This window comes from Engraulis encrasicolus, chromosome 8, assembly GCF_034702125.1.
Source record: "Engraulis encrasicolus isolate BLACKSEA-1 chromosome 8, IST_EnEncr_1.0, whole genome shotgun sequence".
Lineage (NCBI taxonomy): Eukaryota > Metazoa > Chordata > Actinopteri > Clupeiformes > Engraulidae > Engraulis > Engraulis encrasicolus.
The window spans coordinates 22,906,199-22,922,792 of NC_085864.1; the positions used below are offsets into that span (position 1 = coordinate 22,906,199).

The window sequence follows — 16,594 nt, forward strand, 5'->3', positions numbered from 1 at the left end:
TGAACCATGCTTGTGATGTCTGCCGAAGAAATGAATGTATCAGCATTTTCTTCTCTGTATTCATGCATATGTGGATTTCAATAAACTCTCATTCATATCCGTATGTGTATTTTGCTACCTTCTAAACAAAACTCAAGTTCTTGCCGTTATTGCCTCAGTGCTTCTGCAAGTCTAAACATGACTGGGCTACTGACTTAACAGAAAGAGCTCTGCCATCTGACGGAAAGAAAAAATTGTTGGTGCACAACTTGCAGGTGCATTTTTGTGGTCTAAAACCAGCTTTTTCAGTTTGTTCTACCCCTGTAGAAGACCTACATTAGACACTAAATGAGACAAAATGGAAGGGAAGGGGAGAAAGAACGGGAGAGAAAAAAAAAACTCAGATGTTCAGAGATCCAGAGACTACACTGAGGGCTGGGCTTGGCCCCTGAAGCAAGTCTCAGCCTCTGCCAAAAGCCATCGCTCTGGCCATCCACCCCTTCCGTCCAAATCAATTCTGAAGCCAGTTTTAAAAAACAAATCAATATATTTTTAGGAAAGAGGTATGGTTGATGTTTATATTGATAAGTTGATATTTATTAGCAGGTTGTGTAATTTGAATGTCTTTTGCTTATATAGACTACTGTGGTATGTTATTGTATATTTTTTTGGTATGATCTTCTGATGTAATTTTTAATACTATGATGAACTGATTTTATTGAAGGAAAGGACCCCAGGAAGATTAGCTGTGGCATTGTCACAGCTAATGGGGATCCAAGAAATAAACACCCGGAGCTCATATGGGGCCACTGACAGCTTTGGAAAAAGTCACCAGAAAGCCCCTCCCCGTCTGACTTAATACATACAATGTAATGGGGACCAGATTCTGGGCCCCCTGTCTCCCTGGGCCCAGGACAACTGACCCCTTTGCCCACCCCCTGTTGGCCTTTAAAAAATATATATATATATATATATATATATATATATATATATATATATATATATATATATATATATATATATCCCTTGTGTTGTGTTCATAAGCTGCATACACCTGTGGTGTTCGGGTCATTTTTGACCCGTGATAACAAAACTCAGCAACCTCAATGAACATGAAAAAAGTCACACTATTCATCTGAATCCCCTATGCTATGAACATGGACCATTATGTCATTGCCACATCAACTTTATGGAAAGTATAAGACCAGTTCTACAGGTTTGGGTGCCATTATGAATTTTTGATACGTTTTTTTTTTAAAAATAATGTGCAAAAATGTATTTTGCAAACAAATGATCAAAAAATCTCATTATATAATGCAGAAATGGATTCCCTGACCATGAAAACATATGAGTAGACACCAGAAATACATCTGTACTCCTTTCACAACAGGAGGTATGACACATTGTAGTGTATGGGACTGTCCGGCGGCCATATTGGATTTGTAATATCAAAAAGCTGGCAAAAAAAAGTTCAGGCAAGAAATATATTTTCCTCACCATAAATCACCAAACTGAAGACAAAGGGCAACCAACAGCTTTTCAGAAATGCATAAAACAACCAAAAATCTATACCGGGTCAATTTTGACCCCCGAACACAACAGATGTAACTTATTTTAAAACACATTAAAACATATTTTTTTGTGTTGAAATGATTGTGACTGAGGATTAGATGAAGCCTTATTCCAAGAAAATAAAGGAAAGTGTGTTTTTTTCACACTAAAACTTGAAAACGGGTCAAAAATGACCCGAACACAACATAAGGGATAGATAGATAGATAGATAGATAGATAGATAGATAGATAGATAGATAGATAGATAGATAGATAAATAGATGTATGTTGTGCATTTTCTGTGGTTGTGGAAATTTCCTTATTTGGCCTGTTTTTTACTCAGTAAGTAAGGTGTAAACGTGAGGGTTGGCACAAACACAACTCAGACACAACGTAACACCATCAGGTTAAACATTAAGACAGGTGACCGTGCAGATACTGTGTGGACGGACGGTGGGCGTTCCTGTCTCATGCATGGATAACTGCACCCTGCCCTCAACAGATAACACGCTTGCCAGTGATTTTCCATGCTGTGCACTTGTTTTGATAAATCCAGATAACGCCATTTTTATGAGGTTCTGTGGAATGCAAGAAAAACCCAATATTCATGTATTACACAAATACATGAATGTCGGATGGCAGGGGAAGACCGATGCCACACATGAAAAAGTTACTGAAAGTGTTTTGTTTTTTAATGCATCGTCATGGTGATAGGCCTATGTGAATTCTCATTATTGCTTCTGGTTTGCACTACACTCATTAATCATTTCTCAATAATAGCACGATGTTAAAAAGCAGCCAGTGTTGGTTCACGGTCTCAAATACATTATTTGTCATGGAATATATCCACGTATTTCAGGGTTTCTAAATGAAAGTCGTTCATCGCCTTTAGTGTGAAAGGCACTTCTGTATTCACTTTGCTGCCTCTGTGAACTATATGTGCACTAATATGCAAGTATGAAAGAATAGTTGTCTCTCTGTTGTTCAATATGCTGTTTGTGATCAGCTCAGATTCACTTTTTTTCTCATTGAGGAAGAACCTCAGATACAAATAGCTAGACATGTAGTCTATGCTGTGCATCTCTTCTGACTGGGGTGTTGCAAAGGGGTCAGTTGTCCCGGGCCCAGAAAGAGGGAGGGCCCAGAATTGGGTCCTTGTTACATTGTATGTAACGGGTGGGGGGGCCCTTTCAGATGACTTTGTCCCAGGCCCAGCCAAAGCTGTCAGCGGCCCTGCATGTGAGATACAGTGTATGACTGGCTTCAGTTTCTGGGTCACTCCCAGCTGTCCAGGTCAAAGGGGGAGTATAATTATCTTCTTCCCCCATCAGCAGTGGGCAGTTCAGTGAGTGACCACCCGTCCCGCAGTGAATGGTCAAGACAGTGTTGCCTTTGGGCCTCTTACAGCGCAAACAACAACCTTAGAGCTCCTATGGGGGCGCCGTATTGTATGTACTGTTAGCACTATATTGTCAGGGGTGTATTATGACTCCATGGGGCCTGCGGGCCGGACAGCAAGAAAGGCCCCCCTGGGTGGGTATTGCTAGTTTCCAAAAAGATACTGGGGGGGATTTGTTTGTTTGTCCCCTGAACAAATTTGAAAAGATTTGTCTGCCTGTCAGTTGTTGTTCTTGTTTAGTTTAGTTTGGTGTTTTGTTGTTATGTCACTGTAATTAATATTATGGTGTTGGGTAAACTTTTTCTGCACTGTAGGCAGTATTTTGTTGTTTGTGAAAGCTTTTAGTAATTTTATCTGCTGCGACCATTATCTACCTTCGGGTATAAATCAAATCAAAGTCACCTTACCTTACCTTTACCTTACCTTAAATACAATTGTTATAGGCTTAATGTTAATGCAACACGAGAATGGAAATATGGAGTCTTGGGCCTTAGGGCCCGTTTGGCTCTTGGGCCCCTGGGCCTGGGCCTGGTAGGCCCGTGCAGTAACCCAGCCCTGTCTATTGTACACTGCAATGGTGTCATGTTTATAAACACTGCATGCTTGTGTTTCTGGGTCACACTTGCAGCCCAAACACAGCAGTGTTGTCCTTGGCCCTCTACATAAACAGCCACCTTATAACCTCTATGGGCCAACTGTATTGTATTGCTTTTGTAGCGTCATACTCTGGTGTTGTGTGTAAACACTGCTGCAGTCATCTCATTGATGTGCTTGCAAACAACAGTGAATAATTTCAAAATATACAATAATCATTTTAATTTCCGTTTTTAAAGGTGCACTGTGTAAGATTTTTAGTGGTTTATTGCCAGATTTCTTTTTGAATTTCCAAAAATAGCCATTTTTAGCTGCAAAACTTACTGTGCTTTGGTCATATTAGTAATATTAGTTTATTACTTAACAAATATTCATCAAATTTGGCAATAGGCAGCACAGTTTCAATGAGAAGCATAGTCGCAATACCTGCTCTGGCCACCATACACAGCGCACCTCTAATAGAGTTCTTCAGTAACGCGGAAGCATGTAGTAGATTGTAGTCTTTCATGTTAGCATTTAAGGACTTCCTGGTTCGTATCGGCTTCCGGCCTCCATTGGGAGTGAATAGGGGTAAATTTCAAATAAGCTCCGAGTGCAAGCACGCGCTTAGCGAACCCCCGCAAACTGTCGAGGGTGTTAAAAATAGGCTGTAGGTATGACATGGTTGATCATTTTGTGTCAAACTTTGACATAAATACGATGTTGCGTCCATATGCTAAACCCGGAAGCTTTTGGCGACTACAGAAGCGGCGCCTGTATCTAACGGCATGTACGTGCGGAAGGTTGTACCCATGGCAACCAAAGGAAAGTATGTAGTTCGGAAGTTTTAATGATCAGAAAGGGGTTAGCAATATTGAATTATAATCGTCATGATTTAACATGTGAATACACCAACATGATGATACGATCCGTTCCACTAATGAGAAAGGGATGCGGGGACACGCTAATGTTCGTTGTTGCCGTGCAACTTATATTTTTGCCAAACCTGAATCTCTATGGCGTTTTGCAATGTAAAAAATCGCCATGGAACCGGTAGTCCAAACGCCGCATACAAGTTGACGTCAACGCTGAAGAGCTCTATTCTAATTACCACTGCCAAGGAGGTTGTTTTCAGTTGCGTTGGTTTGTCTGTCTGTCTGTTTGTCTGTCTGTTTGTCTGTCTGTCAGTAGGATAACTCAAAAACTTGTGATCGCATTTGGCTGAAACTTGGTGGAGTTGTTGGAAATTACCAAAGGAACAAGAGATTACATTCTGGTTATGATCCGGATCCCAACCCAGAACCAGGACCTTTTTAAAGATTCTTCAGCATTGCTGGTGTATAAATCTAGATGCCCCTATAGTGACCACAATTTGAATTGCGGGACAGGACAAAACATTCCAGTTTCTAACTCCACAAAAAGTAGGCAGAAAGACAGGGTGTATAGTCAAATGTTCTATCAAGCAGCTTCCTTGGCGGAGGTCTGCGCTCTCTGAGTGCTTCTAGTTTATTTAAATCTGCAGTGGATGGGTCACCGTCAAAGATGTTGTTTGTGGTCGGCCGACAGATTGTGAAAAAAGGTCACTTATTTACCTTCTGGCATTTGGGTTACTAAACGCTGCCACCTTCCAGCTGCAAGCTATACTACAACCGTTTTAAAATGTGTTTTTTGTTTGGCAAGAATGATGTAAAATATCTTTGATTCAAGTAGCGCTAGTTGTTTGTTTTTTTTACACCTGCGGCGCAATGGCACTTCTGCAACATGGATTTACTTTTTCTTATCCAAAAGTAACCTGGGTGTTATGATAGCATATCTTGTAAAAGGGTTATCGTGTTGAGGGTTATCTGATTTCGTTGCTTGTTTTTCTTCATCCTGCTTTTTTATTATTTGAATACATTTACACAAGAACTTGAGGAAATATATTACAGTAACAATCTGAAGATAAGAATGTGATACGCAATCTTGTAATCTCTCTTACACACACACACACACACACACACACACACACACACACACACACACACACACACACACACACACACACACACACACACACACACACACACACACACACACACACACACACACACACCTGTGAGCGCGCACACACACACACACACACACACACACACACACACACACACACACACACACACACACACACACACACACACACACACACACACACACCTGTGCGCGCACACACACACACACACACACACACACACACACACACACACACACACACACACACACACACACACTCACGCGCACAGACACACACACCATTTGCACCGAACACACATTGCAGTCAAACACGAAACCTCTCTCTCTCTCCCTCTCCCTCTCTCTCTCTCTCTCTCTCTCTCTCTCTCTCTCCCTCTCTCTCTCCCTCTCTCATATTATTCAGAATGTGGACAAGAGCTCCCTCTGCTCTTCAGGTGGGGTGAATGGACGTGTGGCTGTGTGGCAGTCAGGCACCATGACACATTAAAGTAGCACTAGCCAACTACTCAAAGGCAGCGTACTGAGCCGCACATTCCTGATTTTCCTGCTATTGTCTCCTCTTCCTGTTACTCATGCTGCCAAACTCAGGGCGCACGATGACTCATTTCCTGCCCTGGACTTACCGTCAGTGTGTTGTTGGCTCTCTCAACTCACAAGACCTAACAGCAGCAGAGCCACGTTTCTCATTAGACAACCTAAAATTAAAATGTGCAGGTGTATAAAAATCAGTATTTGGGTGCTTTTAGCATTAATTATGTGTCCTGTTTTGTTTCCCAGATCCTTTTATTGATCTGTGAGAATTACAACCACTGACAAAGCTGTTGTTACATTTTTGCTCAGCAGGGGGCAGTGTATTCTCACAGATCACTCTGTGGCGTGTCCATAATCAAAACAAAATAATGCCATGTCTTAACCATCAACACACACACACACACACACACACACACACACACACACACACACACACACACACACACACACACACACACACACACACACACACACACACACACACACACACACACACACACACACACACACACACACACACACACACACACACACACTATCAAAGGAAATAAGAGACACAGAGGCATACAAATAATAATTATAAATAATCGTTGTCATGCTCTTTGTTTAGCCTAAAGCTTTATCTTTTAATAGGAGAGTGCAATATCAATACCGCGTCATAATATCAACTTTTCAAACTAATAAAATTATTCTGTGCTCAGATGGGCCAGGCTATGGCAGGGCAATCAGGTTGCTCCACTTCAAGCCTTATACTGTGGTATCAGTTTGGTTTTTATTTCAACCTGTTGATTAATTTACCTATCATGATATCTACCAACCAGCAATGAAGAGGTAGGCTAATTACTAAATTCCTAACTAATTTACGAAATAATAAACCACTACAACTATTCCACAATTATGTATAGCCTCAGCCTGCCATATGATTCTACTCAATTATCATTTCCTTACATATTATATTACGTCTAGATGTAGTGGCGTTGAAGTACCTGCATAGTTCACCCACGCATGCCTCTGAAGACAGTGCCGGGCAACAGAGATGGGCAAATTCATTAGTTACAATGCAGTGCCACATATTCTAAAATGACCTTGTTTTACCTGCTCCATTAAACCAACCAATCACATGGCTGAATTGGATAGATAAAACCAATTGATTTGGAATATGTCGCACCAGACTGTAACTCATGAATCCATTTTGCGCATCACAGCCAGGCTATGTGTGCATGGTCATCACAGGCAAGGTAGGCTTCCCATAGGGAGACAATGCAAGCATGGGAAAGACAACACACTTCTACTTCCTTAAGCATGAGCAGAACCATCACATGAGAGTTCTCTTAAGATGCTTGTGTGTGTGTGTGTGTGTGTGTGTGTGTGTGTGTGTGTGTGTGTGTGTGTGTGTGTGTGTGTGTGTGTGTGTGTGTGTGTGTGTGTGTGTGTGTGTGTGTGTGTGTGTGTGTGTGTGTGTGTCGTGTGCAAGAGAGAGACCATGTGCTCTTAGGATGCGAGTGTGCATGTGTGCGCTTGCATGTGTGCTTGCATATGAGCGTGTTGAGAAAAGAAAGATGACAACAACAAGGCCTAGGAAGACAGAAAAGGGAGAGGATATGAAACTTCTCTGCATGCTGTGTGTGTGTGTGTGTGTGTGTGTGTGTGTGTGTGTGTGTGTGTGTGTGTGTGTGTGTGTGTGTGTGTGTGTGTGTGTGTGTGTGTGTGTGTGTGTGTGTGTGTGTGTGTGCGTGCGTGCGTGCGTGTGTGTGAGTGTGTGTGTGTGTGTGTGTGTGTGGGAGTGAGTGTGTGTGTGTGTGTGTGTATGTGTGTGTGTGTGTGTGTGTGTGTGTGTGTGTGTGTGTGTGTGTGTGTGTGTGTGTGTGTGTGTGTGTGTGTGTGTGTGTGTCTGTCTGTATGTGTGGGTATGCCCATGATGCGTTTCTGGACCCTTCCTCATTTGTACATTTGCGAGTGACTCACCATGAAGTGCATCCTAACATGCTCTCTCGTGCGTGCATGTGTATGTATGCGTGCGTGCGCGTGTATGAGTGTGTGTGTATGCATGTATGCGCGCGCGTGTGTGTGTTTGTGTTTGTGTGTGTTCCCATGATGTGTTTCCAGACCCTTCCCCATGTGATGTGTGAGTGTGGCGTGGTGGCTAGGCTACCGTAGCCATGGTTTCACCTCTGCTACATAAAGAAGTGACAGCAGCCAGCAGCCAAGACTCATTAGCAGAGTACTGAGAAGACTGGACACCTGACGAGCTCTCTCTCTCTCTGTCCGCCCCCTCTCTCTCTCTGCCCCCCCCCTCTCTCTTTCTTTCTTTCTTTCTCTCTCTCTAACACACTCTCTCTCTCTCTCTTTGTCTTTCTCTCTCACAGTCTCTCTTTCTTTATCTCTCTCTGCCCCTCTCTTTTTCTCTCTCTCTCTCCCCCTCTCTTTCTCTCGCTCTCTCTCCCCTCTCTTTCTCTCTCTATCTCTCTCTCCTCCTCATAAACGAACAATACTTTCACCCAAAGCTCTATTTTCTCCCTGTGTCTGCCTCTCTCTCTCTCTTTGCCTAACACGCACGCAAGCATGCACGCGCGCATGCACACACACACACACACACACACACACACACACACACACACACACACACACACACACACACACACACACACACACACACACACACACACACACACACACACACACACACACACACACACACACACACACACACACACACACACACACACCAACAGCAGAAAGGTAGCCTACCTTCATTTCCCTTTGGGGATTAATAAAGTATACTTTTCTCACGCACACGCATACACACACACCCCATGTAACAGAAGACGGCGATGAAAACCCCTTCTTCCCCTTTTTCTACCTTTCACCATACTGAACTTAAGTCTGTGGAAAATGCTGTTGCTCCCCCCCCCCCCCCCCCATGATCCGACATCAAACGGTCAGAAGCCAGAAAGCCAGTGCAAGCAGTGAGTGAGTGAGTCGGCCCCATCTGTGGTTTCCCATGCTGCTCTGTCTTGGTGAGTAGGCTGGCTCTCGCAGTCATGACATCATGGGAACATTCTAAGTAAACAAAAAAACCCTTCTCTTTCTCTCTCTGCTCCTCTCTCTCTCTCTCTCTCTCTTGCTCGCGCACACACTCAAACACACACACACACACACACACACACACACACACACACACACACACACACACACACACACACACACACACACACACACACACACACACACACACACACACACACACACACACACACACACACACAGCTTGTGGCATGATTCATAGACACAGACTCTGAAAGTGTCGTGAACTACAAATACCTTGAAGTGTAACTACTTTAACACATGCAGAGTACTGTAAAAGTCTGGATGATCTCACATGCAATATGTGCAACTACAACTGCAGGTTGTAGAGGAGGATCTCAACATTAGTAGAACATAGTCTGTTATGTATTATAAGGAGAGTGGGTGTTAGCACTTGGATGATAATAATAATAATAATAATAATTATAATAATAATAATAATAATGCATTCCTTTCCCAATCTTGTAAAGCAGTGTTTCACTTTTTCACTTACGCAGACCTACATTTCTGGTGCGCAATGCATAGGCCTATACGATGCAAATATCTTCTACTTGGTCTCTAGGCTACTGACTACTGTGTAAAAGAGGGTGACCCAGAGGGAAAGTACAAAGACTCGATTTCCTACAATGCACAGCGCGAAGATGATGCTACAAACAGCTGACCAGAGCCATCTAATATCAGAGTTACGCCACTCCCATAGACCTCTATGGACCAATCTTTCCACAGCAATGGCGGCTCTCATGGAGCCTCATGGAGCGTTAACATGGAAATCCCCATTGACTTTAGTTCTATTAGAAGTTACTTAGTTCCAGGAGGTGGCCGTAGAACACAGAAAATGTGGTAAAGATAATGTAATTTGTTTGTACTTAATCTTTGTTTGGTATGTGATGGTTCTGTGTTAGTTTCCACCGAACAGAAGTTTACTGTTAAGAAACATTTTAATCTACGCGAATCACATCACCAACCGACTTCCTGGTCCCCGGTTTGCGCAACTCTGTTATTAGATGGCTCTGCAGCTGACAAGCAGTCGAGCGCTATGCAAACGCTTGTAAGGAAGGGAGGGGATCTTATGAAGCCGAGACTCTGACAACACCTCTTAGCTATGTTGTCAAAGTAGTTATTGGTGTTGTATTTAGCATGACCCCGTCTGGAATCTCCAGTAATAGATTAGTTTATAGCCTGTTGCAGTCACTTTTAATTCCCTTCGAAGGAGATAACTGAAACTTGGGGCGCATCTTCAGAACTGCACCATGCGTTTGCAATAGAGCTCGTATCCTGCCTGCCTGCCACGCCGTGTCAGTGCCCTAGTACCGAGGAATGGACAGCGTGCCTGGCACAGGTGAAACCATGGTCAAAAGTGACAGTCCTTTGGAGGGAGATGCGGTATCTAGTGCATCTACGGCTGCGCTACAGCAATGTGAAGTCATCCAGGACATGATCGACATCTCCATCTCCAGTTTACAAGGGCTCAGGACGAAATGTGCTGCATCCAACGATCTCACGCAACAGGAGATCCGAACATTAGAGGCAAGTGTCTTTTTCATAGTAGAGCCACAAAGGCGTAGGCCTATAGGCTATTATATGGGGTATGACTTAATTTGGTGGCAATTGCACGCGCATTTCTATTCCCTTGTGGAACTGACAAAATTGGTCTCGACATTTTTCTGTTGTTAAAAAGCCATCGGGCTTAATCATTGCGAATTCCTCAGAAATTCACTTGAGCCTGGAACTCTACTTTTAGTTGCAATCACGATATGGGTAGTTTTGGGTCACCACAACACTAAACAGACCTACCTATTGTTTTCTGACAGCCCAAAGAGGCGTAACGCAGCATCGTGTCCTTTGGATAGGAGTTGACAAGACTTCCTGGTTCATATCTTGGCTATGGTGTGGGTTGCCAAGACTAACGAAAAAGCATTTGTAAAGCAGCTAATCTAACCTAAAAACAGTCAATTTCATCATACGAAAATAAGATAACAGAATAGAGAGATGTTATTAAGAATCACTTGGCCAATAGGTAGTCTATTATAAGTCCATTGTAAAAGAAAGGTGCACACTCAGAGAAAGACCAGAGACCCATAGCAACATCAACAAATAACCTGAAATAACATTGTCAAAGGATCACTAGCCTAATGCTTTTGCTGTCAATTATCTTTCTTTCTTTTATTTGTTGGTGTCTTTGTTTTTTGTTTGTTTCTTGCTTTCTTGCTTGCCTGCTCACATCTTGCAAATGGATAGTTATTGTACCCAGTTGTTCTTCTATCTAAAATATTCCATCTTTAACTCTGAGCCATGTAGACAGGCCTACTGTGGTTATCCATGACATTCCTGGAGGGGCAAAATGTGCTCTGAAGAGCTAGTCCAGTGGTTTTCAAAGTGGGGGCCGGGGGCCACGAAGGGGTGCTAGGGGGGCCGCAGAAAGTAGGAAATAATAAAATAGATTATGGAAGAAATTGAATAACTAATGTACACCAAAATAAACCAAAGCAATATTCCCATTAGTTCATTTTATATATCCTAGTGGGGCACTGACTCACAGGCCTAGACTGTGGTTGTGAAAGGGGGTGCACAGGAAAAGTAGTGCGGCACCACACATGTAAAGGGGGGCTTGGCTGGAATCTACCAGGGTATGGGGGGCTTTGGCACGGTTAAGTTTGGGAACCCTGGATCTAGTCATGCTTAAAAATACCCAGTGCATCAGGACTGTCTGTTCATAATGCCATAGCAATCATTATGCCATAATGTCATATACCATTTAATATGTTGCCTTATGATATCAGCTGTAAGCTACATTCAGTACCATAAGGTTGTATTACTGTTTCCAATATGCAACCCTCTGCTGCGTTCACTTTTGTGTATTTGTGTCTCTTCAAATCTCTTCAAATTTAGATTCATTTGATCATGGTAACTAGGAATGCAAATTATTTATTAATTCATTAGCTGTTAGTTGATTGATCTCATCGATCGACTTACGATTAATTGGTAAGCGGCAAAATAAAAATGAGATAAAATGCTAAATTTCCATTAATTTATATTCCTTAATCCAAAGGTGATTTAAATGTTCCCTCCTCACACCCCTCCTCACGCACACTTCGTCAAGCCCACATCACCTGTATCTCTCGCCAGTCAAGTTGGCGATTAATTGCAATTCATTTATTTTAATCGATTAACATTTTTATCGACTTAAGTCGATTAATCAAGTAATTGTTGACATCCCTAATGGTAATGCATGTATAGTGCTTGGCCCATTTAGCCCCTTTCTGAAATACTCACTTGTTACAGAGCAGTAGTAACTTAGCTTTGTTCCTCAGATAGAGAATACACGCTGTGTAATGAACATTTCAGATCGAACCTTTGTCTCTTACAGAGTACCAGTGGTCCTGCACAGTTCTGCATTGTGGATGCTGTTGTGCCAGAGATTCTTTAAGTCTTCTCTCTACTCTCTCTGGCTGCTGGTGAAAGAGTTGGTGCATCTAGTGCTGTGTTGTGATAAGGCTCCAACCCCATAACCGATTCCATGACTGTGTCTCAATCCATGCACTTGTGCACTTCGGGATGATCCCCTAACAATGGCAGAAAATCGCAGTGCTTAAATGATGGACACTGCACGCACTAAACGGCCACCATTTTGACAATGACATAGAGGACATGTGGCATTCAGTTCAGTAGAAGAGTTTGGTCAACAGTTTCCTAATTCTGTAAGTAATGTTGATGGGACACCAACCTTTTCATGCCAACCCAAGTATTGTATGTGTGATTGTTGGCCTTTGGGGTGAAGGAAATGTAAATACAAGCACCAGACGCTGTGCATTGTAAACAGTAGCCAACCGATATTTTGCCGAGCTAATGCCATGCTTAGCTATCACTTCCAGCGATGGCACAGTGCATAGTGCTCAAATTTTTCCACGACACTATGCACTAAAGACCTCAGTGCACTGTGTGAGCTGTGCACTGACTGTCAGTGCACTGGCACAAGTGATTTGAGACATAGCCCATGTCTCCAAACAAGACATTCACAACAGTGCGACAGCACCTGCTGCCAGGGATAGTGGCTTTTTTTTTTTTTTTTAAAGACGCTAACGTTGTCATTTGAGGCTTGAACTGAAAAGTCAAACCTTTTGGAGGCAAGTTCAGTAGTAGTAGTAGTAGCAGTAGTAGTAGCAGTGTAACCGAATGGTGTTTACCAAAATCTCAGACTTTTACTTTATCAGATTTACAAGGTGACTACACCAGTCTCGTTTAGGGCGAGACAACCCAGGTGTTATACCCATCAACTTCCCCGACAGGTTCTAGATGATCAATGAGGACACAGTTGTAAACATATGCATTTCTTTATTTTCTCTTCTCTTTTTTGGATCAATACTTAAAACGGGCGTACGTTTCAGGACATGCAGAGCGTGATTGCTCGGGTTCACAAGTATTTTTAACAGCAGTGGTTTTAAATCACAGGCTGGAGAATTACATTGGCTGGTGTAGGTCGAACAGCCAATTGGCTAAGCAGAAACGGGCACAGCTACGTTGTGAAAATAAAAGCACTGATAAAAACTACACAAAGTAATAAAGCAAACCAAACACAAAGATAAAGTGAAAATGGCACAGCAAACTTAAAGAAATCACGACACACCAAGGTTCACAACGTAGGAGTGCTTTTTTTGCCACTCAGGCCACTATGTTACACCAGGGAAGTTGTAATGCCAGCCCCAGAACAACCACGACCCCGTTCACTGCGAGCTCGTAAAACCTATACCTCTCATGAAAACAAACAAACAAAAACACCATATGGGAAAGACGGTGGTGTCCCCCACCCCCGACGGAATGCCCCCCCTCACACAACACGCTGTTCGGCGTGTCTCCGACTTGGGTAGGTTAGGACAGTGTTAACAAGAATTTACCACACCATGACTTTAGCCTATACAGTTTACAACATTACAATTAATAGTACTTCATGGCATGGCATCTTACCTGAGGGCGCAACAGAGCGGCGAGGAATTCAGGTACGCCTCCCTGTTGTAGCCAGGCACAATGGGATACTAGGGCAAAGCGGCACCAATTAGCAAGTGTTCCAACTAATATTAATGTCAGGCTCAGTATGTTAAGCACATGTCTAAAAGGAAAGCCTACCTTCAACCAGGCCTAGGCGCACACAATGGCCAGGGGTCCTCACACCACCCCACAGCAACACTGCACCAGTTAGATAACACCAGCGAGCCCAGGTGAGTCCATACCTGGCATCTCACTTGTAGACTTTTTTTTCGGAAATTTATAGGCTACTCTAAACAACGTGACGCTAGTTCCGCTGTGTGTCAGTGCCCGCCCTGCTGGCCCACAGGCAAGTAATGCCAATCATGAAGCGCAATGCAAGTAGGTTACGACCACAGGTCCAACCTGCCACAGTAGTAGTAGTAAGCTTAGTAGTAGTAGTAGTGGCAGTGATGGTGGTGGTGACTGTAAACACAGACAGATCTCTCTGGCGGGAGAGGGAAATAAGCTGTGCAGCCCTGTTGGGACTGGGCGCTCCTCATCCCAGTTTATTGCCATTGTAAAGTCACCATCATGTTTGCCACAGTGTTTGGAACTCTTTCCAGAGGCAGAGCTATTAGTGGGGGACAAACAGGGCATTTACCCAGGGGCCTCCTGTATTAGTGTTGGGGGCCTTATTGTGACCATGGCATGCTGTATGGAGGGGCTCTGTAGGTGGTTTGCCCTGGGGCCCTGTGTACAAATGTTCCGCCACTGACTTTTTCTATTGGTCGACATTATCTGCTGAGCTGGGAACAAATGGAAGGCGTGCTATTTAGGCCCCTCCCTCATACTCTACTAGGCCACACCCCGCCCTTCCCTCACACACACATACACATTTTCAAAGATAACTGCTAACGAAGACAATCAAATAACACATTGCTGCTGAAAAAAGCCGGCAGGCAGACTGGCAGGTGGGCAGGCAGGACGACTGGTAGACAGGCAGGCAGAGAGACAGGCAGACAGACAGACAGGCAGACAGACAGACAGACAGACAGACAGACAGACAGGCAGACAGACAGACAGAGAGACAGGCAGACAGAGAGACAGGCAGACAGACAGGCAGACAGACAGGCAGACAGACAGGCAGACAGACAGACAGGCAGACAGACAGACAGAGAGACAGGCAGACAGACAGACAGACAATTGCTGGAAGTAATGGGAGAGAGACGAGTAGGTCTGAAAAAGGCCAGACTGATAGACAGACGGACAGACACAGACCGCTTGAGAAAAGAGATGCATGGAAAATACTGCTGTCTGTCACAGAGGGTGGCTACAGTATGTGTGGCGCCTGGTCAGAGAGAGAGAGAGAGAGAGAGAGAGAGAGAGAGAGAGAGAGAGAGAGAGAGAGAGAGAGAGAGAGAGAGAGAGAGAGAGAGAGAGAGAGAGAGAGAGAGAGAGAGAGAGAGAGAGAGAGAGAGAGAGAGAGAGAGAGAGAGAGAGAGAGAGAGTGAGTGGGAGACGAGAGGGGGAGAGTAGGAGAAGAGAGTGTTGGAGAGAGAGAGAGAGAGAGAGAGAGAGAGAGAGAGAGACGTCACTCAGCACCAAAACAAAGGCCATGGTCAGGCTATAGTACCGGCGGGCGTCGGTGGCGGCTGCAGCAAACCGTCCTGTCTTGTCCTGTCTAGGGCTGGGGGAGAAATAGGGCCCGGGCACAATTGGCTCCCCCAAACCCCCCCCCCCCCTTATAATTAGTGGCACAGAACTGACTCTCCGGTGGGCCGCGCACCCTTGTGGGCCGCTATTTTCAGAAATGTTAAATAAAAAAAGAAACATTTGAAAATAGGGGCCTCGAGGGTGCAGGCCCCCTGGGAAATGCCCGCTATGCCAGATTGCCAGTCCAGCCCTGGTCCTGTCCTACCCCCCCCACCCCCCTCTGGTTCTTCTTACCTTGCTCCTGTCCCCGTCCCCCGTCCCCCGTCCCCGTCCCTTCCCTGACAATACAGTGGCAAGGCAAATTGGCCAGGCCTCAAATTCATTGTCCGCTGGGGTCTCGAGTTACACCCGCTGCGCTGCCCCCTTCACAGATGAAACCCAGGCAGCACTAATGAAGCCTGCACTGCAGTGGCAAGGGCCAGATAAAGTTGACCTGGGGCCCCTAGGCTTTGGGTTGCTGTGGGGCCCCCCGGAAGGCAAATTTACATAGACAGTGTCATAATTACGAGCTAGGAATTAAGGGTAACTTGTCTACCAACAGAACATGTAATTTTTTCAATATTGCATCCTGTCACAATTCTGCAATTTTTCACCTGTGGCCAATCAGGTGCCCCCCTGGTAGGTGGGGGCCCTAGGCTGCAGCCATATCTAGCCTGTGCATGAATGCTGCCCTGGCAGTGGCTCAGATATTGGAGCCGGCCCCTCAGTAGTCACCCGCCTGCTCCTCCTCCTCCTCTTCCTCCTCCTCCTCCTCAGCATCATCACCGGCTGCACTTCAATCTGCAAAGTTAAAGG

The 16,594-nt window shown here is 44.4% G+C and overlaps 1 protein-coding gene across 3 annotated transcripts in view; it reads left to right on the forward strand.

The window, feature by feature from the left end:
* Positions 1 to 10,171: 10,171 nt before the first annotated feature.
* Positions 10,172 to 16,594, forward strand: part of ksr1b (kinase suppressor of ras 1b) — a 63,665-nt gene continuing 57,242 nt past the window's right edge. For all 3 annotated transcript variants that reach the window (XM_063205216.1, XM_063205215.1, XM_063205217.1), the window contains exon 1: positions 10,172 to 10,651. In XM_063205216.1, the coding sequence (XP_063061286.1) occupies positions 10,442 to 10,651 (210 nt within the window). In that variant the 5' untranslated portion in view covers positions 10,172 to 10,441. The remainder of the gene's footprint in view (positions 10,652 to 16,594) is intronic.